This window comes from Fusarium solani, assembly GCF_023522795.1.
Source record: "Fusarium solani strain SB1 chromosome Unknown bctg00000004, whole genome shotgun sequence".
Lineage (NCBI taxonomy): Eukaryota > Fungi > Ascomycota > Sordariomycetes > Hypocreales > Nectriaceae > Fusarium > Fusarium solani.
Window position 1 is genome coordinate 3,610,676 of NW_027072152.1, and position 25,554 is coordinate 3,636,229.

Genomic DNA, 25,554 nt, shown 5'->3' on the forward strand with positions numbered 1-25,554 from the left:
TCGATTTAACCAACTGCCATCATAGAATTGGATAGAAGAGAAAAGAAAATAGGTCTAAGTACCTATTTAGCTTATATCAAGCCCAATCCTGCATTATTTAAGAAAGCTTCATGCAAATCGCAATCGTAACTATAGGAAGAAAAACAACCCAACCCATTGTGGATAGAGGGATAATTAAAGAGGTAACGGGTCAAAGCAATGGGCTGTTCTTATTAATGCTAATTGGTGCGGTCCCTGTTTCTGTCTGCCTATCTGGATATCTGGATAACGATGAATCTCGAATGATTATAGATTCCAAGTCAGCTGCGTCTCGACACAGCTCTTTCCCAACTCAGCCCATCCAAGTGAACTCCATTTCTCAGGGTTCTCTGACGCTTCCGTGAAGTGCTTCATGGCCAAAACAGCCTGAGCTGCCCATCTCTCAGGACTCAAGCGCCCCACGCCAGTTGCCAACGGCGTCATGAGAATGCTGCGAATCTCTTCTTCTCTTTCAGGAGCTTTGCCAGCTCTTATGTCCCGGTTGTGGTTGTCGACGGCACAGAGAAAACTCCAGATGCATTCGTAGACAACTTCACGGTCCCAGTTGGCGTCTGCGGGCATGCGCATGGTTGGGCAGAGAGCAACACGCTTTGTGCCCCAGACATTTCGTGACCGAGAGTGGAATTCGTCCGGGATGCGGACTAGGGTGCAAGTGCCTGGAGGTGCAAAACCACGCCATTGCTCGTAGAGTTTTGCTTGAGCAACGCCTGTGAGGGCATGGTAATCATCTCGAGGTGCAAAGGCGCGGGAAATAGCATCGTCGAATGCTCCATCTAGCCGCCCGTATGAGTTTGCTGGAGACACGATCGTGTCGAACTGGACAGATGAGGGGAGTTGAGATAGAGCGTAGTCGTGAATCTCAATTGAGAATGAGGCAGGGAGTTTCCTGGCTACACGTGCAGCTTCGAAGGCATCGATGTAGCGCTCTTCCATGCAGAGGAGGTGGATATGAGGGAGTGAGGAGTTGCTGGAGCCCATTCTGAATGATTGAATCAAATGAGATAAACAACGATAGATGATAGAGTACTGCCACAATGTGGAATGGCTATTTGATGGATCTATACATAGACGGCTTCCCATGTATTATTATAGCATCTGAGCGAGGTGGCTGCCTGATGCGTCGTCAACGTGTTCTTACCCAAGTACAGGGGTGGGGCTTGTTGATCATTGCTGCGCCCTGGGGCGGTGCTTTTGTGGCGCTCGCCACGAGGGCATTCCCAACCACTACGTTTAAACGAAGCTATCTGAGCAATGCTACTTTTGATATCTGTCCATGTCTCACAACAAAACATCGAACCATATTTTACTATCATGCACGTTGATTGGGGCACTTCTCTTACAAAATAAGGCCAAGCCAGGACCACTACCGACTGACTTGGGTCTATTTATTTCGTCGATACGGATTTAACGCCTATGCAACGGAAAGCGCCATATCTCCCGCGAAACGGCTGCTTCAACTTCATGGTCCCGGGTCGACTCATCTCTATCGAGTGCCTACGCTGCGAAAGCCTCTGGGATCTCCTCGGATAACTTCCTGCACGTCTTCAATTCCTCCAAGATATCCTCGCATAGCTTATGGCCCCCTGCCCAAGCGCCCAGATCTCGCCATCCCAGTTCCGACGAGTCTCTCTCTGTCGGCGATATCTCGTCCTTATACATTTGATCCCGCACGCCTAAAGCATATTCGCGATAGGTCTTCAAATCTGCAATGTCTCTCTCATTTAGGACTTTGTATGTTATGTCGAAGCAAGACATTGCCGCTTCAACCTCTCGCAAATGCTGCCAAAGTTTCCCCATTTCCGGGAACACCGTGTTCCATTCGAAGGTACGCGCATGCTTCTTTAGCTTTGAAGAGACCTCCTGAAGCGACCTGTCTATCAAAGCTCTGAACCAGCTGCCGAGTGCGTGGCCTAGCTCGAGGCGCCCATTGGCCTTGGCAAAGCAGGCATTGCAGCAAGCACCCTTCAAGGGAGCCTCCACCTTTCCGCGGAATTCTAGATTGTCCCACAAACATGGGAAATAGTCTCGTTCAGAGTGTCGGATTGGAACTAGGTGATGGACTTGAACACGAAAGTTTCGCAGTTCTTTCCAACGAGTGCACCCGGGGCAACGCACCATCCACATTTCCCAGGAGATTGGTCGTGTTGCGCTGCTTTGGGATCTGCCATTGTTAAGATCCATGGTTTCTAGCGCTTTCGGGATCTGACGGCCCAGAAAGTCGGAAAGCCCTGGGAAGTACCTGTCCAGTTCTGAATAGAATAGGAGCCTGCGGTTGTCTTGAACAGGTACCCTTGCAGTCCCATCTGCCTCGTGACTGGTTGGCCCCAGCTCGCCTCTGCGGTATTGACACTCGAGAGATCTTCGGTTCTGTCGATGAGAGCCTATGAACACGTCCTCCTCAATCGTAGGCTTGTGAACCATATCTGCCACTGGCTCCCAAGTCGTTGGCGCATTATACAGCGGAGAGTCTCGCATGAGTTTCTGGTAGGCCGGCTGCTGAATAGAGATGTTTCCGAAACACTGTCGAACAAGAAGACGACGGCAGCTGGTACAGGCCCAGCAAACGTCGTTACACTCGTCTGGGAGAGGGTCAGGGTGGACCAGATAAAGTGCGAGGAAGGGTATTGGTCCTCCGTACTCCTCAAGAGTCTCCATCTGCAAAAGACGTTCGACAAAGTGCCCCGTCGTAGGTTTGATAAGGAGACGGAAGTGCTGGCTTGTTTGGCTGAGCGATATCAGACCAATAGGGTCTAGGAGGCGGATGAATGAGCATTGAAGCTCGGTTGGCAGTGAATCCAAAGCCATTTTTGTGATCTTTAGGTAGTCGTAAGTTGTACTGGTGAGTTGTGATTAATTCGAAAAGAACAGGACTGCTATCAGAGAAAACTGAATTTATACGTCTGAACGAGCTCGTGCTTCGGGGGAAATGTCTTTGTCCACTTGAAAGCGCTGGTAACGGAATCAAGTGTCTATGAACAGAGTGGAAACTCAAAAATGTAGTTGTTCGGCCCAGGGCTGAGATCTCTTTATTATTAACAAAGGACATTGACGAAGGGTGCAGTATCCATTTTCAAACTGCTCCAGGATTAGCTGCTTAGAATTTATCTCTAGACGATAAAGAATGGCAGGCGAGTTTCTAAATTAAAAACCGGCAATGGAGACGGGGCCTCCGAGATTGGGGTCTTGGTCCAGAAAGTGTCCTCGAGACGTGATGACGACGTAATTTTCCGGGAGACTTTCATTGACGTCAGCATTTGAACATGCATAAAATCTTCTCCAAAACAACAAAGCTCTTTCTAATGTTTCCTGAAAAAACAACCCAAAAAAAAAACTCAGGCTCCTACTACGGTATCTTTGTCACACCCTCTTCAGAAGTATCTCACCTAACCGCAAGCCTCATATTGTAGACCTCTCCGTTGCTTCGTAACAAACAAACATTCAACATGCCTAGCTACAAAGGAAAATGTGTCTGCGGGAATCTTCAATACACCGTTTCACTATCCTCTCCTGGCGAAGCCCGGACTTCCCTTTGCCACTGTCACAGTTGCCGGAGAGCATTCGGCACGAATTTCGGATTAACGACCAAGGTCAGAATTAACAACCATAAGAGAGCAAGGCTGACTGCATAGTTAGGTGCCTGTCGAGGGATTTGAGTACAGTCATGGAAAACCAAAGGTATTTAAGCAAAACAACGGTGTAACACGAGAGTTTTGCGAGACTTGTGGCGTGTTCATCTGCGAGTACGGCGTGAGTGATTAGATCTGGCACTGCAACCCTACGTCAACTGAACAAAGGACAGGAACAAGCGGCAAACAAGTTCCGTTACATCATATGGGGTACATTTGATGAACCAGAACAATTTCCCCCAAAGGGAGAGTTCTTTTGCAAAAATCGCGTTGAATGGATGCCACAGATACCAGGTTTGTCACATGCCTTGAACTCAACCAGAAACGTGCAAGATTGACAATGGCGCAGGTGTCTTTCGTAAGAACGAGATAAAGGAATAGTTGCAGATCAAGCAGACACCCTGGGTAGATTGGCATCGCGCATGAGCGGGATGACGAGCGAAGGAATGAGTGTCTAACAAGGATTCATGCGATGACACGCATAAGAAAGTAACATGATGGTATCAATTAAATATCCTCGCTAAATGCACAGCTTTACATGCATGGCAGAAAGTAATTAAGAATACATGGAGACATTGCCGCCTTGCCGGAATCCCAACATATATCGAGAGCTTAAGCAGAGGCCTTGGCTGCCTTGACAATCACATCGCTGGCCTTCTCGGCAACAACATACAGAGGCAGCGCAATGTAGAAACCAGGAATCTTGGGGAAGACACTAGCATCGACAACTCGCAGGCCATCAACGCCACGAACCTTGAACTCGGAGTCGAGAACAGCCATGGGGTCACTATCAGGACCGATAGGGCAGGTGCAAGAAGCGTGGTGACCCCAAGCCTCATCCTTGAGGAACTGCTTGGCATCCGCCTCACTTGTGACGTTGTTTCCGGGCCAAACCTCGGGAAAGCTTCCATCAAGAGGGATGAGGCTGTCAAAGGCTCGTCGAGAGAATTCGAAGCCCTCGTATGTGGCCTGGAGATCCTTGTCGCCTTCTCCGTTGCTGTTGACACCTGTGTCGTAGTAGTTGAAGTTGATGATGGGCATATCTCTGGGGTCAGTGGACTTCAAGGTGACTGTGCCTGCGTTGTTGCGGCTGTGAGCCTTGAGGATGATCCAAGCCCAGTGCTGTGCATCGGCGAGAGAGTCGGAGGCGTAGCCGGGGAAGTATCCCTTGAACTTGGCTGGGGCACCAGAGATGAGAAGGTCGGGCTCCTTTTCGGCGACGGAGGACTTGAGAACGACAGCGATAGCGATACCATTTGTGGCGTAAACACCCTTGGTGATAGGCTCGATGCCCTTCTTGTACTGCTCGAGGCAGGGATCGGGCATTGTCTCCAAGAAGGTGCACTTGGACGTGATAACAAAGTCGCTGGTGGTCTTGCCAATGACGGTAGCTTCGTATCGGTCCTGCATGTTGGTTCCGACACCAGGAAGATCAACAAGCACGGGGATGTCGAAAAGAGTCAAGCTCCTTCTTGGGTCCGATACCGCTGAGCTTGAGGAGCTGGGGAGTGTTGAAAGAGCCAGCGGAGACAATGACTTCACGCTTGGCCTTGACGCTGCCAGATCCGCTGGACTTGGCCGAGGTGGAGCGAGGGTCGGCGCGATACAGGCTAGAGCCTTCCAAGAAGTCGACACCTGTGGCGCGAGGCTTGGAGCCAGTCTTGTCGAATGTGATCTTGGTGACCTATTATTCTATAAGTAAAAGCATCAATTCTCATGAAGTGTCGGCACTTACGAGTGTGTCGAGCTTGATATCGAGGTGGTACTTGCGCGAACCATCAGAGTTGACAGCATTGGCGGTGTTGAGGATGAAATCCCTGGGGCCGCCACGCACGGAGTTAGTCATCGACAAAGGAACCTGATAGAGTCCAGTCTTGCTCGTTTGGCCAGGGGCGTTGATATCTCGAAGCAAGACCTGACCAAGTCCAGCAACGGTGTTGAGAAGAAAGCCAACAAGGCTCTTACCCATGGCGGAGCCAGCAGCGATGATCAGGGAGAGGAGCTTCTGATCTTCCACGACAAGAGAAAGAGATGTAAGCGACAGACCAAGCCAGCCCTTGAAGCCATGACCGATGATGCTGCTGGGCAGGTACATGTTCTTCTCCAACTTCTTGAAGTACGATCGCATGTTGGTCGGGTTCCAGGAGTCATCGCCAGTGAGACTAGCAATGTTGCTCCAGTCACTATCATGAGCATAGATAGAAATGAGAGCATTGTGGCGTGAGCATCCACCCAGCGTTCCAGCACGAGGATACAAAACACCAAGAGGCTTAGCCTCAGCCGGGGGATCAAGACCAACGTAAAGACTCCCATCCGGCTTCTCGTACGTCATCTTGGAGTCCCGCTTCTGCTGCTTGGCATCGGGGTAGTGGTTGACATAGTAGTTCCACCGGGTGTCCTCGAACTCGGTCGACATGAGGTGCAGAGCCGGGATCTTTTCCTCCCAGGCGTCGCCAGAGTCGCCGCCTGCATCGATTAGGAGGACTTTGTAGCCGGCGATGGCGAGGTTGGCGGCTACGGGACCTCCTCCTGCGCCGGAGCCGACGACGACATAGTCGTAGTCGGTGGACGTTGTGTCACGCTTTCCGATGAAGGGATCATGTCGAGGCTGATTTGATGATGTCTTCCAGGGAACGGCACTGTGTAATAGTCAGTATAATGTTTTCTCTCTAAGATGAGCAGTGCTGACATGGATGAGGCCGAGTCGGCCAAGAGTGAAACGAGTGTGAGAACGAATGAGGTGCGCATTTTCAACGCGGAAGCTTAAACTCATGTGCAAAGAAAGGAGTGACCAGTAGTAGGTAGGATGAATGAAAGAAAAGATCTCAAAACATGGATGTGATGACCTCAAGCCAGCTAAAACAAACCAAGCCTGAGCCAAGAAAACAACAAAAAGGTAAAAAAGCAGGCAAGCAGCTTCAAGATATCGGCAGCGGGTGGTACAGCGCTAGTTCCAGAGCGGTCTTTAAGGTAAAGCCACCGCAGGACGCTAACAGCAGGTGACTTTGTGGGAGGCTTTCAAGTGCCGACCTCCCAGGGCACGTTTCACGAATCCGGGCTTGAATAATTAGTATAGCTGATCGTCAGCCACGTACGACTCGTCGGAAGGTGGTGGCTAACTTCCGGCCGAGAACGGAAGAAACGGCAGCCTTGATTTTTCCTCTCTTGTCATTTTCAGCCCCTGGGTTGTCAAGCATGGATCCAGGGGGGAGATTGAAGGCTCTTGGGCAGTGAAGACTGTTGCTGTCGAAGTGGGTGATGTGCATTGGAGGCGGAGCGTCTGTGGGCCATAGCTTACGCTGCTGGGTCACAAGGCTAGGCCGTTGAATAACTTGTGGGTAACCGTTTGCGGGTTTGAACTTTCAGAGATGCCGGTTTCATTCTGTTATCTTCAAAGTTTGCGTAAATGGGGCTTGAGACACCTCGTCCATGAGCAAGCCACATGTGTTGTTGACCGACCTCCCCTTATCGGTTGCGGACGTGACTCTCAGCCCCGAACCAAGTTGTATTACAGTCGATCGTCATGACAGCCAAAATGAAGTGAAACCTCTCTGAGCAAGTTAATGGGTATGCAAACGGGGTAGGCACAAAGCTTGCCCAGCCCAAAGAGGAGACGAATGGAGTCTAGATGTCACCCAGAAAGGGAGATCCCTGGCCCTTGCAAGGCTAGTAGTGCAACGGCTTCACGCTCCACAACCCCGTACTATACTCGACTTGGACTCCTCCGAGCCTGAACAAGAAAACACTCCGCGACGCATGAACTTCGGCGAATGTAAAGTTCAAGCGGGGAAGAGCCAGGGAGATTGAGCTAAAGGCCGGGCATCATGTTCCCCGGATGATCTTGGCTGTTTTTGAGCAAGTGCTGGGGCAGGGTTGAAAGCCTTGCTGACGCTGTGCCAAAATGGAAGAATACGAGAAATTAGCGACATACAGTCAGATTACGTGGGATCGCGAGGAGAGTGAAGTATAGGCTACTGGTGTTATTGGAAGGGTGAGGAGATCCTCTCTATCTAGTCTATGGTAACGAACGCTGAAAGTAAAGAAATTTTAGCCTGAATTTCATTCACACTGGCTCACGAGGAGTCACTGGCAGCTTCTCCGACGAATGACGCCCATGGTGATGGTGATAGTCAAACCTCATGTCGGTCAGCTCCATCGCAGATGTCTCGTTTGGATTTTTAGAAATCCTCACGCCTTGACCCTGCGACAAGGCCTTGGACGTGCTCTTCTGTGAACTCGATGCCTGCTTGCCTTCCGAGATGTTGGCGTATTCTGACTTGCTTCTGGCCGTGGTGCCAAAGACTTTAGGGAAGACGAGAGAGAAGAGGGAGCGGATGGCGGGCATACACGCGCAGAGGATGCTGACTGGGACTTCAATGGTGCTCCAGTAGCCGATTTCAACGTAGTCCTCTGTTTCTGTCAGTTATTTGAAGCTGGAGTTGAAGGTTTGGGGGAACTCACGCGTTACGTTGCTTGTTGTGGCATAACTTGCCAGTGACTGTAGTCGGACAATACTGACGATGGTGACGCTGGAGATATTAGCAATGGGGAACAAGACTCATGGAGATGGGGGCATACAAGAATCCAACGCTAAACATGAGCATAATCTGAATCTTCTTCTTCCGCGAGAGGGAAAGCTTGTAGAGCTCCCAAAGCGGCAGGCATAGTGTAGCCACGTCAAGAACAATGTTGAGGATGGCCGCCATCCAGCCCTGCATGTTGATGTTGTTGCATTTGGCAGGAAACTCCTTGTCCCAGGCCCTCCAGGCACCTTCGATGGGAGTGCATTGGAAGATTGAGACGAGCTCAAACGCGATAAAGTATGCCACATTGAGGCCAATGAGAATCCAACAGCCTAATCGGATGTTTTTGCCTGGGAACACCTTGAGGTAGAAGAGTAAGATGGAGATTTTTGTGACGGGGAGAACTCCGAGGTAGAGAAGTTCATCCCAGAAGAAGAACTATGTCCTTTATTAGGTGTCTGAATCATTGAAATTACCAAAGAACTCACGTAGAGGAAATCAGTAATGTCGTCGGGGTGCACATTCCAAATATCTTTACCCAGACCAACTCTGGAGATAGGTATGGATATGGCGTTGAGGGGTATCATCATGAGCTGTAACGAGTTAGTATGCAATTAACAAGCACCAAAGGACGACATACCACTGCAAGAAGCATCACCCAGTCATCAGCTCCCCAAGTCTGGGCTCGCACGAAAACTCTGGCCATAACTCTCAGGCCGAATCCGACGAGGCCGATGACGAGAAAGACGATTCCTAAGATCCATACTAGGGCTGTGCGGTCTCTCGACGGCGCGTTGCACGTGTGCTTGGAGTAGCTCTGGACCACTTGAGCATTGTTAGCAAATGCATCAGTAATCAGTGACGAAACTTACAAAGTGACTCTCTAACTGTGCAGTTGGCGTGCACGCATAGAGAAATCTTTTCGTTCAACTCGACGTTGGTGCAGATACAAGTGACGTTGGTCAACTCGCAAGTCGACTTGAGCGTCTCCTGTTGAATGCATAGCAACTACGCGACGTCAGCTCACAGGTAACCAACACAACCAACACACGAAATACTTACGCCACATGTGGGAGGCTCTTCTGGGGTGGTGGCAGCCCACACGCCAGCCTGGGACACAGCCAGGATCAAGGCGGCAAACGCAAAGAACTTCATCTTTCCCTGGTCATTCAACAAAGAACACCGCAGACAAGAAGAAAAAAGACGAAGGGGGTCCCGTTTAGCAGCGACGGTGATATGAATACCTGTTTGAGACTGATTGAGGACCCGCTCCATCTACCGAAGGATTCAAGCCAAGACGTGCTCGATCTACCGAGCCAGGGCAGAGAAGATCCCTGGTGCCTGAACTGCCCACCGTTTCATCAGCGATAGGCTGGGTCCGGAGTGAGGCCGCTTATCCATTACGTATCGGCAAGCATGAACTCTGCGAATTGCGGCGATAGAAACGGGCCTTGTAGACTCGTGGAAGAATGGCTGACGACTGCTAGCGAGTGCCATTGTGAAACGGACCAGCCGGGTCTTTGGGAACAGACCACCTAGCCTTACTGGAATTGAGTAGGCAGAGTTGCATTTCTACGGTTCTAGGAGATTGGCGACCCGTTCGAGAGGGACATGCCCACTTGAGTTCGCCGATAGATTGCTATCGCTCAACTGAGAAAACAAAACTTGTGGCTTGGCTATGACAGGTAATCTGACGAACGACTCGTTGGCTGCAGGGATCGACCTTGATGACATTCAGCCATGGCACCGGATCCAAAGGAGGCTTCGCCTCTGCGTCATGCAGGGGCCGGTCCCTGTCCGGGAGGAGTTCAAGCATGACATCCCCAGCCTCCCGTTGATAGTGCCCGTACGGCAAGTAAAGATATCCGTCCTTCCCGTCAAATACACTTTTGCGACTCTCAACTTTACAAGCCGATCAGTGGGCAATCGTCTCATTCGGACTCTACGGGCTTGCACAAGAGCCCGCGGTAACATTATTCTTCAATGCCGTGAACGAGACCGTCCAAACTCTAAAGGGGGGTTCATTGAATGTGGATTTTTGCTACTATTCCTCATTTTAAGCGAACCTTGCTAATTCTGGAAAGCCGTTCGTTTTTGCACAGGGCTAACTAGTCAAGGATTCCCAAGGTTCCCCGGAGTAGTGTTTCAAGCTACTAAACGACCTCCTCTTAGTGCAGTCCCCTGCACGGACTGGGTGAGACCCTGAATAATGAATTGATAATAACCAATTAGGGACGACGCGTTTTGACGATCTTGATTCTTGGCTCTGACGATCCTTTCCTCGAGAGATGGGAAGGATTCTACGCCCAACTCAGGGGGCCATGTGCGTATCCTTATTATTCTGTGTGCTGGCTATCATTACGTAGTTCCGAGTAGACGGTATTACCGGCAACCAGGGAACAGCACCCAAGGCTGATCTCAATATCGGCGACCAGAGCCTCGGCACGCATCTGTCAGAAAGGGTGCCTGGTAAAAAGCATCGACCAAGAAGCTTGTTTCGATTTCTAATCCTTTGCTGTTTCATAGGGTCGGCATGCTGCTGTGAAACTGCCGTTCTTCCAACGTCACTCTTTAATACTCACTTTCTACACTCATTTTTTGACTTTACCATGAAGTGCCAATCCTTTCTTTCTGTTCTGCCGTTTCTTGGCGTCGGTGTCAATGGCTTTCCTTCGTACATGAATGGACCCATTGGTGACATTGTGTCGTCGAGGCTTTCCGACAAGGTTGAAGGCGTTTTCCATGAGGCGCATGAGAAGAGGTTGCTGTTCGATCCCTTGACGAAGCCTATCGATGTCAGCGGCGGCCACAAGTTCATCCCACCCGACTATTCCAGGGGCGCCCAGCGAGGCCCTTGCCCTGGCCTGAATGCGTTGGCCAACCATGGTTACATCAACCGAAAGGGAGTCACCAGTCTGACTGAGGTGACTGGAGCCATCAACAAGGTGTTTGGTATGGGCTTGGAACTGTCATCTATCTTGTCGGTGATGGGCACCGTATTCGTCGGAAACCCTCTGTCCCTCAACCCTGGCTTTTCCATCGGCGACACTGCCAGCGGCGCTCAGAACCTCCTTGGAAACCTCGCCGGACTCCTGGGTACACCTCGAGGTCTCACCGGCTCACACAACATCATCGAAGGCGACTCGTCCAACACTCGAGCCGACCTCTACGTCACTGGAGATGCTTCCACCCTGGTTCTTCAGCAATTCAAGGACTTCTACGAGATGTCCTCTGGGGAGGGTGACTACAACTTTGACGTTTTCGCTGAGCGAGCTTACATCCGCTTCCACGAGAGCGTGGCGACGAACCCCAACTTTTACTATGGGCCGTTCACTGGCATGATTGCTCGCAATGCTGGTTATCTGTTTGCTTGCCGCATGTTTGCGAACCACTCTTCCGAGAACCCTTCCGGCTTCCTGAGTAGGTGCATCGTTGCGGGATAAAAGTATTCATCGCTGACTTTCTATAGACAAGGAGGTCCTAAAGAGCTTCTTTGCTATTGAGGGTGAAGGTGACAAACTTACTTACAAGCGAGGATATGAGAGGATCCCCGAGAACTGGTACCGTCGACCTGTTGACTACAGCTTGGTGCACCTTAACCTCGATGTCCTCGCCTTGGCTGCCAAGTACCCTGAGCTGGCCAGGTATGTATCCAAGACTTCATGAAACGAATATCAGACTAATAGGTCGTAGTATCGGAGGCAACTTGGGAGAGGTCAACAGCTATGCCGGAGTCGACCTCAGCGATCTGACCGGTGGTGTCTTGAACCTCACAAAGCTGCTCGAGGGCAACAACTTGCTCTGCTTCGTCTTTGAGATTGTCAAAACCGTGGCGCCAAACTCGCTGTCCACCCTTTTCAAGATCATCGAGGTCCCGCTCAAACTTGTCACCGATACTCTTGGGGCAGCCATCCTGGATCTTACGTGCCCGGCTTTCAAGGATCTTACTGTTGGTGGCAAGAGTTTCGAGGAGGGTATTCAGGTTCAGTTCCCTGGTGCCAAGCTTGGTGCTTCTGTTCTGTAACCTGTATTCTTTTCGTCTTTCTCCGCCAGCATGTTGCTGCGCTTTTGAAACTGGTCCTAGATGCGAGCCGCTATTATAGAAATAATCAAGACAAGCCTAATACCATTACTCGAAGACACGACTCAGGCATGCCTGAGCTCATTTTTATTCATGGACTTCAACCCCTACTACTGCAAGTAAAGTTGACCGATAGTGCTTTACGGCATTGAATCTTGATGCTGGGATGTCTTGACAACTCTGCTGCTCGGTTTGGTTATGGATTCCCTGTCTAAAGCCAGCATGAAACTCGATAACAATGTTCAATGAGCACTACCCAGACCAGGGACCTTGAGCCTGGCTCAAGGCTATCAGAGACCCCATGGCACCCCAGAATTCGGAAACTTATTGCTCTCTAGGACCCCTTACGTGGGTCTATCACTGTGTTTGTGAACCTTTCATGTCATCACCATGTCACCCTACCCTGCAGCTAACTGACTCACTTGTCTGATTCTTGCACTAGTAAACATTGCCAAATATTACAGCAAAAAGCACATTCCTCAACACGATCTCTTCTTCACAACAAGTTCATGATCTTAGCCCTCTATCTTATCTTGGCTTTCCTTACTCATCGGAAGTTCCCCACTGCCCGTCGGCTCCGCATTGCATCAATAACGCCAAGCCACCACCTGCCCGTCCTGCAACCCATCTCCGATGCCATCAACCAACAGTCCCCATACCATGATCGAAAAGGGTGGTAAATGCCGCAAATCGGACGAATTACTCCTCTTCACACGAGATAGCCTATCTCAATCGTTACGCGGCAGTTGCCGAGTTAGGCTTAACTCCATCGGGACAACCCTTTCGCGAGAAAGTCGACAGCTCATGTTTTGAGCGTCCAATCATGGCACTTGACGGGAGCTGGCACCTTGGCCGGCATGTCCAATCATTGCCTCGGCAATGGTGTAACCAACAATGAGAATGGAGACCATGCAAAAAGGACCAGTGAAATGCATCTGTCGCATGTCGGGTATTTCTAATCATTTACCCGTTGGCGGGATACAAAGCTGTTGCTTCGGCCAACTTTGTCGAGTGAAACCTTTGCATGAACACGACAGCCTCTCCTCTAGCCATGTACTCGCTCTGGATTTTGGCGGCGGCCGTCGTCATCTGGCGACTTCATACCGTCTTTAGCCACCTCTCCAAGGTTCCAAAGCAAGTCCCTTGGGCATACAGATCCAAGTTTACTCCGTATCTGTTCTCCCAGCTTGATGGCATTCTTAATACCCCGCCAGCTATTAACAAGGGTTATCAAAAGGTAATCTCATCCCGATTGGCTCGCAAGAACCTCTCGCTAACCGTATTCACAGTACAGCAAGAATGGTACCCTCTGCGCCATTACTTTACCTTTCAGTCGACCTGAGATCCTCATCCCTCGCAACCTCATCCGATGGGCGACTTCTCAAACCGACAAGGTGCTGAGTCCGACTCCCATTCAGCACGAAATTGTTGCCGCCAAATATGCCTTCCTCAACTCGTCCGTTGGGAAGGACTTTGCCGTCTACGACGTTCTCCGCGTTCAAATGAACAGACATCTGCCCAAGTTGATTCCGCAGATCATGAGAGAACTGGCCTCTCGGATCGATGAAACGTTCGGACTGGATACGCAGTGGAAGGAGGTGCAGGTGTTTCTTCTGGTGAGAGAGGTGATTTCAAGGGTTACTGCTCGTCTCGTCATGGGCGATACACTATGTGGGTGACTGTCTTCCCCCTGAAAGGTAAATTTGCTGACTTCCAACCACAGGCAACGATAAGGAACTGGTTGATAATCTGTCAAACTTCTCCAGCAGTGTCTTGCCCAGCGCCATAGCAATCTCCCTCTTCCCTCCCTTCATGCACCCCTTCATCTCCCGCCTGACATCAGTCTTCAACCACATTTATATGCGCAGAGCGCTCAAGACCTTGGGACCATACGTCAAGGAGCGAATCGAGGCAGTGAGGAACGATGTAGCCCAAGAATCCAAGAGCCTCCCGCGAGAGGATGTCATGACTTGGCACATTGAGGAAGCTCTACGAAAGAAAGAGCCCGAGGAAGGCTTGGAGGATCGGATCGCCTGCCGTGCCTTTGCGACTGTATTTGCTGCCCTGGAATCAACTACCCTCACCATGACACACGCACTCTTCAACCTCTGCGCAACCGACGACCCAGAACAGACCTGGGAGGCTCTTGCAGAGGAAGGGCGCCGGGCATTCTCGACAGAAGTCGATCAGGCTAGTGTCAACAGTCTCGGACGCGCAGACAGCGCCGTCAAAGAGACTCTTCGACTTCACACGGCCATCAAGGCCCTTTCAGTACAGGTCATGGCCTCCGGTGGGGTTTCGCTTGATGAGCATAATCTCAAGCTTCCCCAAGGTTCTCGCGTTAGCGTTTCGGCGTGGGGAATACATCACGACGAAGACATCTATCCAAATGCGTATACCTTTGACGCTTTTCGCTTCTCGCGTCCACATGAGAACGGCACGGTTTGCGAGGACAAGAAGGAGGCACACCTCTTAGTCTCGCCTAGCGAAGACTATCTTCCCTTTGGGTTTGGAAGACACGCTTGTCCTGGTCGATATTTTGCTGCGGTTGAGACGAAGTTGTTTTTGGCATACATGGCTGTTCATTATGATTTGAAGCAGGTGCACAACAGACCAGGCTTTGTGAGTCTTGGGCATCTTCCCACACCGCCAATCAAAGGCAAGTTGATGATTCGAAGGAAGGGAGATATGCCTGGACCTTGCAAGGGAGACTCGGCCATGGTGTGAGCATCGATACACATCTCCATTCACTCTATACATCTATCGTATTAAAGACGAGACCTACCTCTAACTTGCAGAGAAGGCTGTCATGTACAGAAATTGTAGCTGCTGAGTTTTTGAAGCCTTCCCATCTTGAGGCCTCTAGATCATCACGAGCTGTCATCTAGAGGAGAACTAGAATTCCTCATTGCCGACTTGGTGTCCACGCATGATGAGATCTATGATATGGGGTGCTGGGAGAATTGAGGCAACGTCGCCCCTACATAGAAAGGGCCTCACTGAATATTAGATGTGTTTACTCCCCATAAAGTGCGAGCTTGCTAGAAGGCACTGCTAGGTTAAGGATAGCATAAAGCCAGAGTATATACCCGTTATTATAAAAATGCTAGATAACTCGACTTAGTAGCAGATTCTATATCCTTATCCTTAGAAGCCCCTATTTAATAATTCTTACATAAAGGTCAACTCGACGACATATTGGTCTAATAAGGCATAGTGGCGGACTTGGTAATTGTTTGCGAATATTATAGTGGCATTTAAAGGTGGTAGTTGAACGGCCTTTGCGTCTGTTATGGCATGTGAATCCCGACCTCTAACGCCGCTGCTTTTAAAATAAATGGCTTAGGCCCAGCTCAGGCATGCCTCAGTCGTTGTCTCCCCGTGCTCATCCATGCTCACCCGTGTCTGAAATCAGCCTCAACTGTCTCTTACTTCTCTACCTCTTCCGTACAAGTCTATTTATCACCTCTGCTTTTGTTTTAACCATGCGTTACCAAACCACCGCCGCATTCGCTCTTGCTGTACTGCAGTCTGCCCAGACATGTGGCATTCATGGGGACTTAGATCCACGAGGTGACAACCTCACCAGGCGCATTCCTGTGCCGGAGCCGTCGACCAAGAAGACGTTGCTCATCAACGCCAAGACCATTGACGGCACAAAGTTCGCCTGGCCGGTCATTTTGCCATTGACGGGGGCGTTATTGGACCGATGCTTCTCGCCCAGATGAAGTGATTGACTGTCAAGGTCGCTTCCTGATGCCCGGCTTCATCGAAAGCCATACCCATATCCAGTCGATAGAGCACATGGAAGAACTCAGCAGATATGGCGTTACAACCTCCTTCAACCTCAATTATCTCAGCTTCACTGCCTGCGACATCTTCAAGGCACAAGTCGGTCTGACCGATGTGATCACTGCTGGGGTTCCCTTGATTGCTCCTAACAGCGATCATGCCAGGACAACCCCGATCAATAAGTCGATGCTGGTGAACAACACCTCTCAGGCCCGACAGTCTGTCTAGTGGGCTATGGGCAACGGCTCAGACCTTATGAAGATCATTAGCGAGGTGAACGGCCCCACGGTCGAGATAATATCCGCCGCCGTCGAGTCCTCTCATCTCAACGGAATCCCAGCTACTGCCCATGCTAGTTGGCCCATCCCATATAAGCAAGCCGTCCAATCAACAGTAGATAGTATCCAGCATACAGTTAGAGACTCCATCCTCTCCCACAAGTTGATCAACCAGATAAAGCGCTAGGGCCAATTCAGCATCCCCACCCTTACCGTTCGCCGGGGAATTGGTAGTGAACCCGGCCGCACGTGAGTACTTGCAGGGCACCACCAAGACCAACTAGACCTGCTCGGTGTTTGCTGAGAATGTCAAACGGCTTCACGCCGCCGGTATCCCCATCATTGTGGACACGAATCTGTCGGCTTTGTTCCAGACCTCTTTAATATGCCTCATAGCAAAAAGACCCATGAGAAGCTAACCAACCTGATCGAAGCCGGCCTGACCAACATGGAAGTCCTGAAGGCCGCTACTAGTCTGCCGGCCAAGTTGCACAACCTAAACGACCGCGGTGTCATTGCCTCGGGCAAGCGTGCCGACCTGATGCTTCTCAACAGCGACCCCTTGGTCAACATGAGCAGCACTCTGGATATTGCCCGCGTCTGGATCGAAGGTATCGAGTATGAGGATGTAGCTACCCTTGAATGGGCGACGCATTGAAGCCTGGGGTTTGGGCAGGATGGGGAGACGGATAGCACTGGGATAGTTCTGCCGAATTGGGGCCGCTATTTCCGGTAATAGTTTCCCAGACAGGAGCTTTCTCCTTATTTGTCTCCTTGTCAAGTTTGCTCGGCAATTAACAACGGCATGATCCCCCGCATTTACGGTTGGGCTAAAGCAAAGACGGCCCGAATAGTCTCTCTCTTACCGACTCTTTACCGACAGACGGAACCACTCCTCTCCCCAGATGTTACTCTATAGACACTGTCATTTAAAAGACCCCAGTGTTGCATATGTCATCTGCGAGGTAGTGCGGGGATCGTGTGAGGGAGCGCGGGGATAGTTATGACCCGAGTGTGCGGGTTGCAAGGGTTGATAGTGTTCAAAAAGTGGTTTTCCTTCTCCACAAGCTTGCGTGGTTTATAGTTGCTTGACCGGCAAAGATGCCTAATACTTGCTAGCAGGTGACTTGATGATCCGTTGTACGATTTGTGGGATGCAAAGAGTCGTGCAAGTTTTGCCATTGTGGCAATCCTAACCCACCCTGGCATTCTGTTGTTGGTCATCAGGTCCATGATGAAAATTGTCTCGTGAGCTCATGTCCATCCTGACCGTCTAACGGCCCGGTAGTAGAGAGGGGAGGGAGGGAGGGGGCAGATATAAATTCGTTCCGGTTCTCCAGCAGAGACAATGGCAACATTCAAGCATCTCATCCACTGTCTATCGGATCTCTCGCAATGATTCCTACGCTTGGACCTTGGCTCCTAATTTGGAGTTTACTCTCTCAGAGTCTTCTAGCACAAGATACACAGGATGTCATCACGAGTGACACATACTTCTATGGCCTATCCCCGCCTGTATTCCCTACACGTAAGTTTTTCTATCCTGTCGTCTACGACATCCCATTCTGGTGGTCAGGAAATCTGATGTGTTTCAACAGCTGAGCAGCAGGAAACTGGACCATGGGCTGCAGCCGTAGCAAGGGCCAAGGACCTTGTGTCCAGGATGACGCTGCAAGAGAAGGTGAACTTGACCTCGGGTGTGTCCACAGACACAGGCTGTTCTGGTGTCATTCCGGCCATTCCTCGTCTTGGGTTCCCTGGATTGTGCCTCGCTGACGCCGGGAACGGCGTCCGGAATACAGACTACGTGAACTCATGGCCATCAGGAATCCACGTCGGTGCTAGCTGGAACAAAGACTTGAGCTACCACAGGGGCTACTACATGGGCTCCGAAGCCAAAGTCAAGGGGATTAACCTCCTGCTCGGTCCAGTTATCGGCCCCCTGGGCCGTGTGGTCGAGGGTGGGCGTAACTGGGAAGGCTTCTCCAACGACCCTTATCTATCTGGCAAGCTTGTCCACGAGACCATCGACGGTATTCAGACAGCCGGAGTTATGGCAAGTGCAAAGCATTTCGTTGCTCAAGAGCAAGAAACGCATAGACTTCCTGCAAGTGTCAGTGGGTCGGAATCGGTGTCCTCAAACGTTGATGACAGGACGTTGCATGAGTTGTACCTATGGTAGGGCCCAGAAACACCATGACTTGGGAACAAGGCTAATTTCTGTCGAATTTTTGCGACACAGGCCTTTTTCTGACGCAGTTCATGCGGGAGTTGCCAATATCATGTGCTCCTACAACAGGCTGAACAATTCGTATGCCTGCGACAACTCGAAGCTCCTGAATGGCCACCTCAAAGGTGAGATGGGCTTCCAGGGATTCGTTGTCACGGACTGGGGTGCCCAGATGTCCGGCATGGCTTCGGCACTGGCCGGTCTAGATGTTGCAATGCCAAGCTCGATACTGTGGGGAGCCAACCTGACTAACGGCGTGAATAATGGCTCTGTGACCGAGTCGCAGCTAGACAACATGGTCACCAGGTATGTTTGTTGGTTGATGCGGCAGCAATGGACTCATTTCTGACATACCTACGTATTTAGAATCCTGGCAAGCTGGTACCAGCTAAAGCAGGACCAGGACTTTCCCACTCCCGGCTATGGGATGGCCAAAGATCTCTGGAAACCCCATTTGGTTGTTGATGCTCGAAATGCGAGTGCAAAGCCAACATTGTCAATGGGCGCTGTCGAGGGCCATGTCCTCGTCAAGAACACAAACCACGCACTGCCACTCAAGTCAGATATGCGGTTGGTCTCCCTGTTTGGGTATTCTCTCAAAGCACCCGACAAGAACAATCCAGAACCCACCGACTCCATGTTTTCGTCCTGGGCTATCGGGGCCCAGGCCGCCAACCTCACCGAGATCAATACTGGTTTCCTCGGCAACCTGAGCCTCTCATACGGTGCCATTGCACCAAACGGAACTCTGATCTCTGGTGGCGGCTCAGGGGCCAACGCCTTAAGTCTCTTCAGTTCGCCCTTCGATGCCTTAGTGTCTCGGGCTCAAAGGGACGGCACCGCCCTCTTCTGGGACTTGGAGAGCTGGGATCCCATGGTTAACCCGACGTCTGACGCTTGCATCGTAGCAGGCAATGCGTGGGCTTCCGAAGGCTTCGACAGGCCTGCATTATATGACGAATACACCGACAGCCTCATTAGGAACGTGGCTGACAAGTGTGCAAACACGATTGTGGTCCTCCATAACGCGGGCACGCGACTGGTAGATGGATTTCTCGACCACCCCAACGTCACCGCTGTCATCTTTGCGCATCTTCCTGGTCAGGAAAGTGGCAACGCCCTTGTGTCCCTGCTCTATGGTGACGAGAACCCGTCGGGTCGCCTCCCGTACACCGTTGCCCGCAATGAGACGCATTACGGATCTCTGCTGAAGCCGGACTTGACGCTTGCGCCCAATAGGTTTCAGCACTTTCCTCAATCCAACTTTACTGAAGGTGTATACATCGACTACCGACACTTTGACGCCAAGAACATCACGCCCCGGTTTGAATTTGGTTTTGGACTGAGCTACACGAGGTTCGAGTACGCCAACCTCCGGATCTCCAAGTCAGCTTCATCCTACGGGGCATATCCCACCGGAGCTGTTATCCAGGGCGGACGAGCAGACCTGTGGGACGTGGTAGCGTCCGTGTCAGCTGATGTCACCAATGCCGGTGAGATGGACGGCAAGGAAGTTGCGCAGCTGTACATCGGGATCCCCGGTAGTGATGTCCCCGTGCGACAGCTTCGTGGATTTGAGAAGCCGCTGCTTAAAGTGGGGGAGACAACGAATGTGACCTTCAATCTCACTCGGAAGGACCTGAGTATCTGGGATGTGGTAGCACAGGAGTGGCTGCTCCGGCAGGGCGATTATGTTGTTTCTGTTGGGCGAAGTAGTCGAGATCTGCCTTTGTCAGGCACGCTTCAGTTATAAGAGCGTATGTAGACGAGAGGCTATAAAGGATAAGTAGACAATATATTACGGTTAAGAAAGAAAGTATTCAGCTCTATTAAGAGGCCTCTTCCCAAGTGGTCATTGTGGGTCTTTGTTCACCTTGGGATACTAAATCAAACTATGCAGTCAAACCCGTTCTCTTGCACATCGGGCATGGGTGGAACGCGAGGTCGGCCCATGTCTATTGAAGATCCGGTAGTGGAGAAAGATGCAAACGTAGCTTCAGATGCGTTGTCGTCGAGTCTAGCAAAGTCTGAGGCGAGGGGAGCAAGCCACTTCGAGGACGAGGCAAGTGTCGACGAGAAGACGGATGGATGAGGTACAGAAGAATTTATGGTTTCCGTGATCTGAGGACGTCGCCCAGAGAATAGACTCTCGTTGGTGTCGTCATTGGCTAGCGTTTCCTTCTCGGTGGCCTGACATCGCATCTTGCGTATATTGGCTGCGCCGCCAACGTTGGCTTCGGCAAGACGCTCCACAAGATATTTAGGCAGTCCATCAAATCGGTCTCGAATCTTGCGACAGTAGATCAAAGCCTCCTTGCAGGAGACAGTAATCGATTCCTTCGCATCTAAAGGGACCTCCTCTGGATTGTCCGTCTGGAAACCCAAGGCTGGGTTATCCAGAGCCGGTGCGAGATCGAGAAGACAATCAATGTAGGCGGAAACTTCCTCCAATGTCTCTACCAGGCCGTAATCAGACGTATCAGATCCTGATGGAGTATCAGGCCTCTCATCCTGTATGGAGTTCGACTCTCCGAGCATGGCCTTGACTCCATGCAACAGGTTCCTGAGGTGGTCGCATTCATGAAGCGGAAGCTGGGATAGCTTAGCCGAGACATGTGGTGTGACTTGGAGAACAGCAGTCCCGAGATGAAGAAAAAGTGACAAAACCTGGTGACGAAGCTCCTTTGAATGCAACAAGGTCTGGTCAAGGCGGCCATCCGTGACACCAAGACCCTGGCACCATAGCGTAAAACGCTCGAGTTCATTTTGACACATTCGACATGCTTCATCTTGAGATCCAAAAAGAACTGCCCTGAGGGAGGCTATGGCTCTGACAAAGGTTGTAGAGAGCTCGGCCAGAAAGCCTGTGCTGCCTATCGGGGCCGCAGTTCCAGAGACCCAGCTCTCGATATCCTGACGATGGAGAAAGGGCGTCGACATGGCGAAGTATGACCCAACCGGGTTCATGGATGGACCAGAAAGGCACAGAACTTTGTATGCGACATATCTAACCACTCCCAACATCGTCAGATGCGGGGATAACAATGGATATGTGAGGTGATACAAGCCTTGCTTACCACCTATGAAGCGGATTGAATGATGGGAAAGCTTGCAGGAGCAGCTGAAAGAGGGGTTTGAATCATGGCCTGATTTCTCAATACCAAAACTGCTTTGCAAAGTCCAAACCAGATCGCTGCGACAATCCTCGGTGCTTCAGTCAGAGAGGCAAGCTTCCAGTATGAGCGGAGTCGAGTTAATTGTGGGCGCCGTCCTCGGCTCAGTCCCCATCGCAATCGAGGTCTACGACCGCTACGAGAGAGTCTTTCAGTTCTTCTCTGCTGTCAAGAAGTATTCGCGAGAGGTTTCCGTACTTGACGCAAGACTGGGCTCACAGCGGATCCTTTTCCGTAACAACGCCATCAACCTCCTCACGGCCATCACGAGGGATCAGGAAGGCGTCCATGAGGTCATCAGGAATCCCACATCGGCGACGCCCAGGCTGAATCTGGCCATGGCATTAGTGTATCGGAATCGGATAGATGCTCTAGACGAGTCTTTTGTATCGTGTACTCAGACTGTAGAGCAGATACACGACAGTCTTCAGGTGCTCTGCTCTCAGTTTGATGACCTCCGGACCGAGCTTGGTGGAAGCGACGATGTGTGTTCCTTCAGCAATCAATGCATGAATGAATAGTAACTGACAGTAGAGTAGAACATCAGACCGTCGAAATGGCTGAAGCATGCCAAGGCGAGATTTAAGCTTGCGCTAGGCAAGCCAAAGATGAAAGAAGCCATCTCAGACCTTGATGAACTTAACCGAGATTCCACCCTGATTACGGATCAGATTGTCAAGCGCCTACAGCAGATCTCCAAAGAGAGCAACGAGAGCAGACTTTCAATGCGTAGACCCGCCAAAAGCCTCAACATCCTGCAACCATACCATTGAGTCTGCTACGCCTCCAAGGCCCTGTACGCGACCCTCCAGGGTCGATGGAATTGCAGCACCCATCAGTATCACTTTTTCGATATGCGGATCATTGAATATGATCATAAGAAGGAAAATTGGAAGACCGAGGTCACACGCTCTCGCTACGTCACCTGCGAGCTCGCCGTCACCCATGATGAAATATTCTCCTCCTCCTCAAAAGGGCCACTTCATCTCGAGATTCAACAAGCCTGTGATTCAGATGACGAAGAGCTTGAGCAAGGTGTGGGTGACAGTACGAGCATCCAACGGCTGACGAAAGTGCTCGAACCGAACGCGGATCGGCTCCAGATGCAAGTCTCTGCTGGCGGGAAGTCCACAGCCCAGAAATTCCTCGACCGCTTTCAGAGGGAGAAGACAAAGCCTTCGGTGTTCATCGATGTCACACCAACACCGCAGCTACCAGGCCTCGGGCAATCCCTGTCTGATTTACACCTCGGTGATCAATCTACCCAGCCAAGTGCCTCGTTCTCAAGTTAGCATTGGGTCATGATGCTATGATGTGTTGACAATGTGTTCTTTATTATAGTTGAAGCCCGGCCCTTGATGGGTTAACTGAGCTAGAAGATCGCCTCGTTCTCAACAGACTTGTCGAATATCGACGATGTCTGCAAGAGGACGTATAATAGCGTGGCATGCTGCAATAACAGATCTTTTCTCGGCTCCTGGAACGGCCCTCACGCCGAGTGGTTCTGTGTTCCAGCAGCCTTCCCTAGAGAAATTGGCGAGTCGCGGGCAGTTTCAGACATCATCAAGTGGATTGCCGAAGAGCCTGTGCTTCGTTCTCTGCCTCGGCGAATACTGGTTGAGCTTGCTGGCAACGTGGCTGAGGGTATTATGCAGTTCTACTCTACGCCCTGGCTGGCCTCGGGCGATATGGGGCAGAACGTACGATACTTCGGTCCCGACAGATCAAAATCCACCCCCATCCAGCTTCAAGGGCCCTACTTTATGACACGGTTCAAGAACAAGCAAGGGAAAAGTCTGCCCCAGCCTCAAGCAGATGCGTCCTCGAGCGAAGGCATCACACTCCACCGCACAGTCCGCTTTTTAGAGGCTCGCAACGAACTACTATTCAACTTTGGAATCCTGATGCTCGAGATTTGTTACGCACGGCCGTGGCACGAGCTAAAGCAGGCCGTGACAGCAACCCATGGAGAGCTATCCGACTACAAGACCGCCGAGAAACTGGCGGGCCAGCTGGTCAATCAACTAGGCTTAACGTACCCAAAAATTATCAAGAAGTGTCTCGGGTGCGACTTTGGACTGGGAGAGACGGACATGGATAACGAGGATCTACAGAGGCGGTTCTTGGAGGATGTGGTGGCAGGACTACAGCAATTGAGGGACTACATGGCGGAAATGAATATCGCGCCTTTGGGATAGCCTTCTTCTTCTCATTCAAGTTTTAATCGGCACAATTTGCAATGAAGGGCAGAGTGAAACAGTGGATCATTTTATAATCGCACTCATAACAGTTTTGAGCCCCAAGGCGGGCATCCATTTTGACCATATAACCGATCACATCCAGCCGACTCTTCGGAACAAAAACGTCGCACCTCCAGCCAATGCCGTCGCCCCTGTAAAGACAATCAGGGTGCCGTATCCCGTTCCGTACCCAGCTGCAGCCTGTCCCTGCCATGGCATGCCCTTGATCAAGGCTTCACTCAGCGGTCCGGAAGCAACGTTTCCGATACCACGGCCAGCAGAGAGCACACCCAGGACCATAGCCGGGTCGAACGAACTCCCACTAGTAGCACGGTCACCACTGTCGTTTGAGGGTCCGGCGGTGACCATGCGCATGATGCCAGGCCATGCAGAGGTGTAGGAGCCTGCGAAGAAGCCGTAGATGATGCAGTAGACGTACAGCACGGGCATGTTGGTCGAGAAACCCCACAGGAAAAATGTGCTCAGCGTCGCGCCGGCTGCAGAAATCATGAAGCAGTCGGTGACGTGTAGACGGTCAGTCAGAGCTCCCATGGCGACACATCCAAAGACCGAGGCGACGTTGATGAGCAGCACGGTCAGAGCCGAAGGGAATGTGCCGGCATCCAGTGTGGCTCTGGCGTAAGACGGAAGGTAAATGCCAGGGAGGAAGAAGCCAAGCGCTTGGGCAACATTGGCAAATTGATGGAACATGAAGTTTCGGCTCAGTGCGAAGCTCAGCTTGAGAGGGTTGATGTGCTTCGTGGCTGAATGAGGGAGGCGAGGCTTGATGAAGAATGCAAGCGGCAGGGTCAAGATGAACAGGGCCAGCGACCAAATCCTCAGAGTTGTACGGAAGCCATATTTGTGCAGGAAATGTTCAAACAGCAGCGGCAGAGCAAACCCAGCGAGTCCTGTACCCGACCACATGACGCCAAAGGCAAAGCCCTTGCGCTTGGCGAACCACTCATCCATGTACAGGATGCATGGGCAGTATGAGATTGAGCCGCCAATGGCATAAAGAACTCCTTGGGTGAGGATGAGGTGTGTCGTGTTCTGGGAGAAGGAGCTCAAGGCCAGGGCAATGCACATGATGAAGAGGCCGATAACCGGAGACCAGCGACTGTACTGGGGGAAGAGTCTCTGGATGCCCATGACGAAGGGGATGCCGAGATACATGATTCCCTGGGGATGTTAGGTTGAGAGGTACTTGTGCAAAGGGCATTGGCTTACCATGGCGCAAGTACCGATGACGGCGATGGCAGACGACCCTTTGAAGGGAGCATTGGTGCTGTAGTAGTCCTGGAAGACACCAAATGCAAATGGGAAGCCTTTGACAGTCAGTGATGGAAGCCAATTGGGGTGTATGTGTGATTATCTTACCCCAGGTTAGAGCCTCAACCATGAATGAGGCTGCCAGGAAGAGCCATGCTTCCTTTCCTCGATCTACCGGCGGCAACGACTGAAACTCGGTTCCACCAGTGAGAGCTTCACCTTGTGAAGTGGAAGAGCCGTACCCATCTTCACGGGCCGTCTCCTGGACAGGCTGAAGTTCAACTGAAGTTTGACCCATGG

At 51.2% G+C, this 25,554-nt stretch overlaps 13 protein-coding genes across 13 annotated transcripts; 6 read left to right on the top strand and 7 right to left on the bottom strand.

Annotated features, from left to right (window-relative positions):
- Positions 1–285: 285 nt before the first annotated feature.
- Positions 286–1,017, bottom strand: MRS44_008230 (uncharacterized protein; the record flags this gene model as incomplete). Its single annotated transcript, XM_046275879.2, has 1 exon — positions 286–1,017. One exon carries the CDS (start codon positions 1,015–1,017, stop codon positions 286–288), a length of 732 nt encoding a protein of 243 aa, XP_046133748.2.
- Positions 1,018–1,533: 516 nt separating this feature from the next.
- On the bottom strand, positions 1,534–2,844 carry MRS44_008231 (uncharacterized protein; the record flags this gene model as incomplete). Its single annotated transcript, XM_046284017.2, has 1 exon — positions 1,534–2,844. The coding sequence occupies one exon, from the start codon at positions 2,842–2,844 to the stop codon at positions 1,534–1,536; it is 1,311 nt and encodes a 436-aa protein (XP_046133747.2).
- Positions 2,845–4,277: 1,433 nt separating this feature from the next.
- Positions 4,278–5,075, bottom strand: MRS44_008232 (uncharacterized protein; the record flags this gene model as incomplete). Its single annotated transcript, XM_065620828.1, has 1 exon — positions 4,278–5,075. The coding sequence occupies one exon, from the start codon at positions 5,073–5,075 to the stop codon at positions 4,278–4,280; it is 798 nt and encodes a 265-aa protein (XP_065476900.1).
- Positions 5,076–5,097: 22 nt separating this feature from the next.
- Positions 5,098–6,413, bottom strand: MRS44_008233 (uncharacterized protein; the record flags this gene model as incomplete). Its single annotated transcript, XM_046280029.2, has 3 exons — positions 5,098–5,349; positions 5,401–6,304; positions 6,355–6,413. The coding sequence occupies 3 exons, from the start codon at positions 6,411–6,413 to the stop codon at positions 5,098–5,100; spliced, it is 1,215 nt and encodes a 404-aa protein (XP_046133745.2).
- Positions 6,414–7,728: 1,315 nt separating this feature from the next.
- MRS44_008234 (uncharacterized protein) lies at positions 7,729–9,343 on the bottom strand (the record flags this gene model as incomplete). Its single annotated transcript, XM_046269074.2, has 7 exons — positions 7,729–8,075; positions 8,127–8,194; positions 8,244–8,626; positions 8,677–8,781; positions 8,829–9,013; positions 9,061–9,196; positions 9,251–9,343. 7 exons carry the CDS (start codon positions 9,341–9,343, stop codon positions 7,729–7,731), a joined length of 1,317 nt encoding a protein of 438 aa, XP_046133744.2.
- A 1,454-nt stretch (positions 9,344–10,797) lies between these two features.
- Positions 10,798–12,212, top strand: MRS44_008235 (uncharacterized protein; the record flags this gene model as incomplete). The annotated part of the gene is made up of 3 exons (XM_046269073.2): positions 10,798–11,608; positions 11,658–11,832; positions 11,882–12,212. The coding sequence occupies 3 exons, from the start codon at positions 10,798–10,800 to the stop codon at positions 12,210–12,212; spliced, it is 1,317 nt and encodes a 438-aa protein (XP_046133743.2).
- A 1,108-nt stretch (positions 12,213–13,320) lies between these two features.
- On the top strand, positions 13,321–14,996 carry MRS44_008236 (uncharacterized protein; the record flags this gene model as incomplete). Its single annotated transcript, XM_046284016.2, has 3 exons — positions 13,321–13,506; positions 13,559–13,940; positions 13,993–14,996. 3 exons carry the CDS (start codon positions 13,321–13,323, stop codon positions 14,994–14,996), a joined length of 1,572 nt encoding a protein of 523 aa, XP_046133742.2.
- A 758-nt stretch (positions 14,997–15,754) lies between these two features.
- Positions 15,755–16,997, top strand: MRS44_008237 (uncharacterized protein; the record flags this gene model as incomplete). Its single annotated transcript, XM_046275877.2, has 5 exons — positions 15,755–15,943; positions 16,062–16,279; positions 16,331–16,475; positions 16,527–16,588; positions 16,736–16,997. 5 exons carry the CDS (start codon positions 15,755–15,757, stop codon positions 16,995–16,997), a joined length of 876 nt encoding a protein of 291 aa, XP_046133741.2.
- Positions 16,998–17,734: 737 nt separating this feature from the next.
- Positions 17,735–20,322, top strand: MRS44_008238 (uncharacterized protein; the record flags this gene model as incomplete). The annotated part of the gene is made up of 4 exons (XM_065620829.1): positions 17,735–17,867; positions 17,938–18,456; positions 18,599–18,875; positions 18,936–20,322. The coding sequence occupies 4 exons, from the start codon at positions 17,735–17,737 to the stop codon at positions 20,320–20,322; spliced, it is 2,316 nt and encodes a 771-aa protein (XP_065476901.1).
- Positions 20,323–20,456: 134 nt separating this feature from the next.
- MRS44_008239 (uncharacterized protein) lies at positions 20,457–21,509 on the bottom strand (the record flags this gene model as incomplete). The annotated part of the gene is made up of 1 exon (XM_046283512.2): positions 20,457–21,509. The coding sequence occupies one exon, from the start codon at positions 21,507–21,509 to the stop codon at positions 20,457–20,459; it is 1,053 nt and encodes a 350-aa protein (XP_046133739.2).
- Positions 21,510–21,807: 298 nt separating this feature from the next.
- On the top strand, positions 21,808–22,515 carry MRS44_008240 (uncharacterized protein; the record flags this gene model as incomplete). The annotated part of the gene is made up of 2 exons (XM_046278479.2): positions 21,808–22,227; positions 22,282–22,515. 2 exons carry the CDS (start codon positions 21,808–21,810, stop codon positions 22,513–22,515), a joined length of 654 nt encoding a protein of 217 aa, XP_046133737.2.
- An 81-nt stretch (positions 22,516–22,596) lies between these two features.
- On the top strand, positions 22,597–23,940 carry MRS44_008241 (uncharacterized protein; the record flags this gene model as incomplete). Its single annotated transcript, XM_065620830.1, has 2 exons — positions 22,597–22,976; positions 23,205–23,940. The coding sequence occupies 2 exons, from the start codon at positions 22,597–22,599 to the stop codon at positions 23,938–23,940; spliced, it is 1,116 nt and encodes a 371-aa protein (XP_065476902.1).
- Positions 23,941–24,075: 135 nt separating this feature from the next.
- MRS44_008242 (uncharacterized protein) lies at positions 24,076–25,552 on the bottom strand (the record flags this gene model as incomplete). The annotated part of the gene is made up of 3 exons (XM_046283511.2): positions 24,076–25,164; positions 25,213–25,310; positions 25,363–25,552. 3 exons carry the CDS (start codon positions 25,550–25,552, stop codon positions 24,076–24,078), a joined length of 1,377 nt encoding a protein of 458 aa, XP_046133736.1.
- Positions 25,553–25,554: the final 2 nt, after the last annotated feature.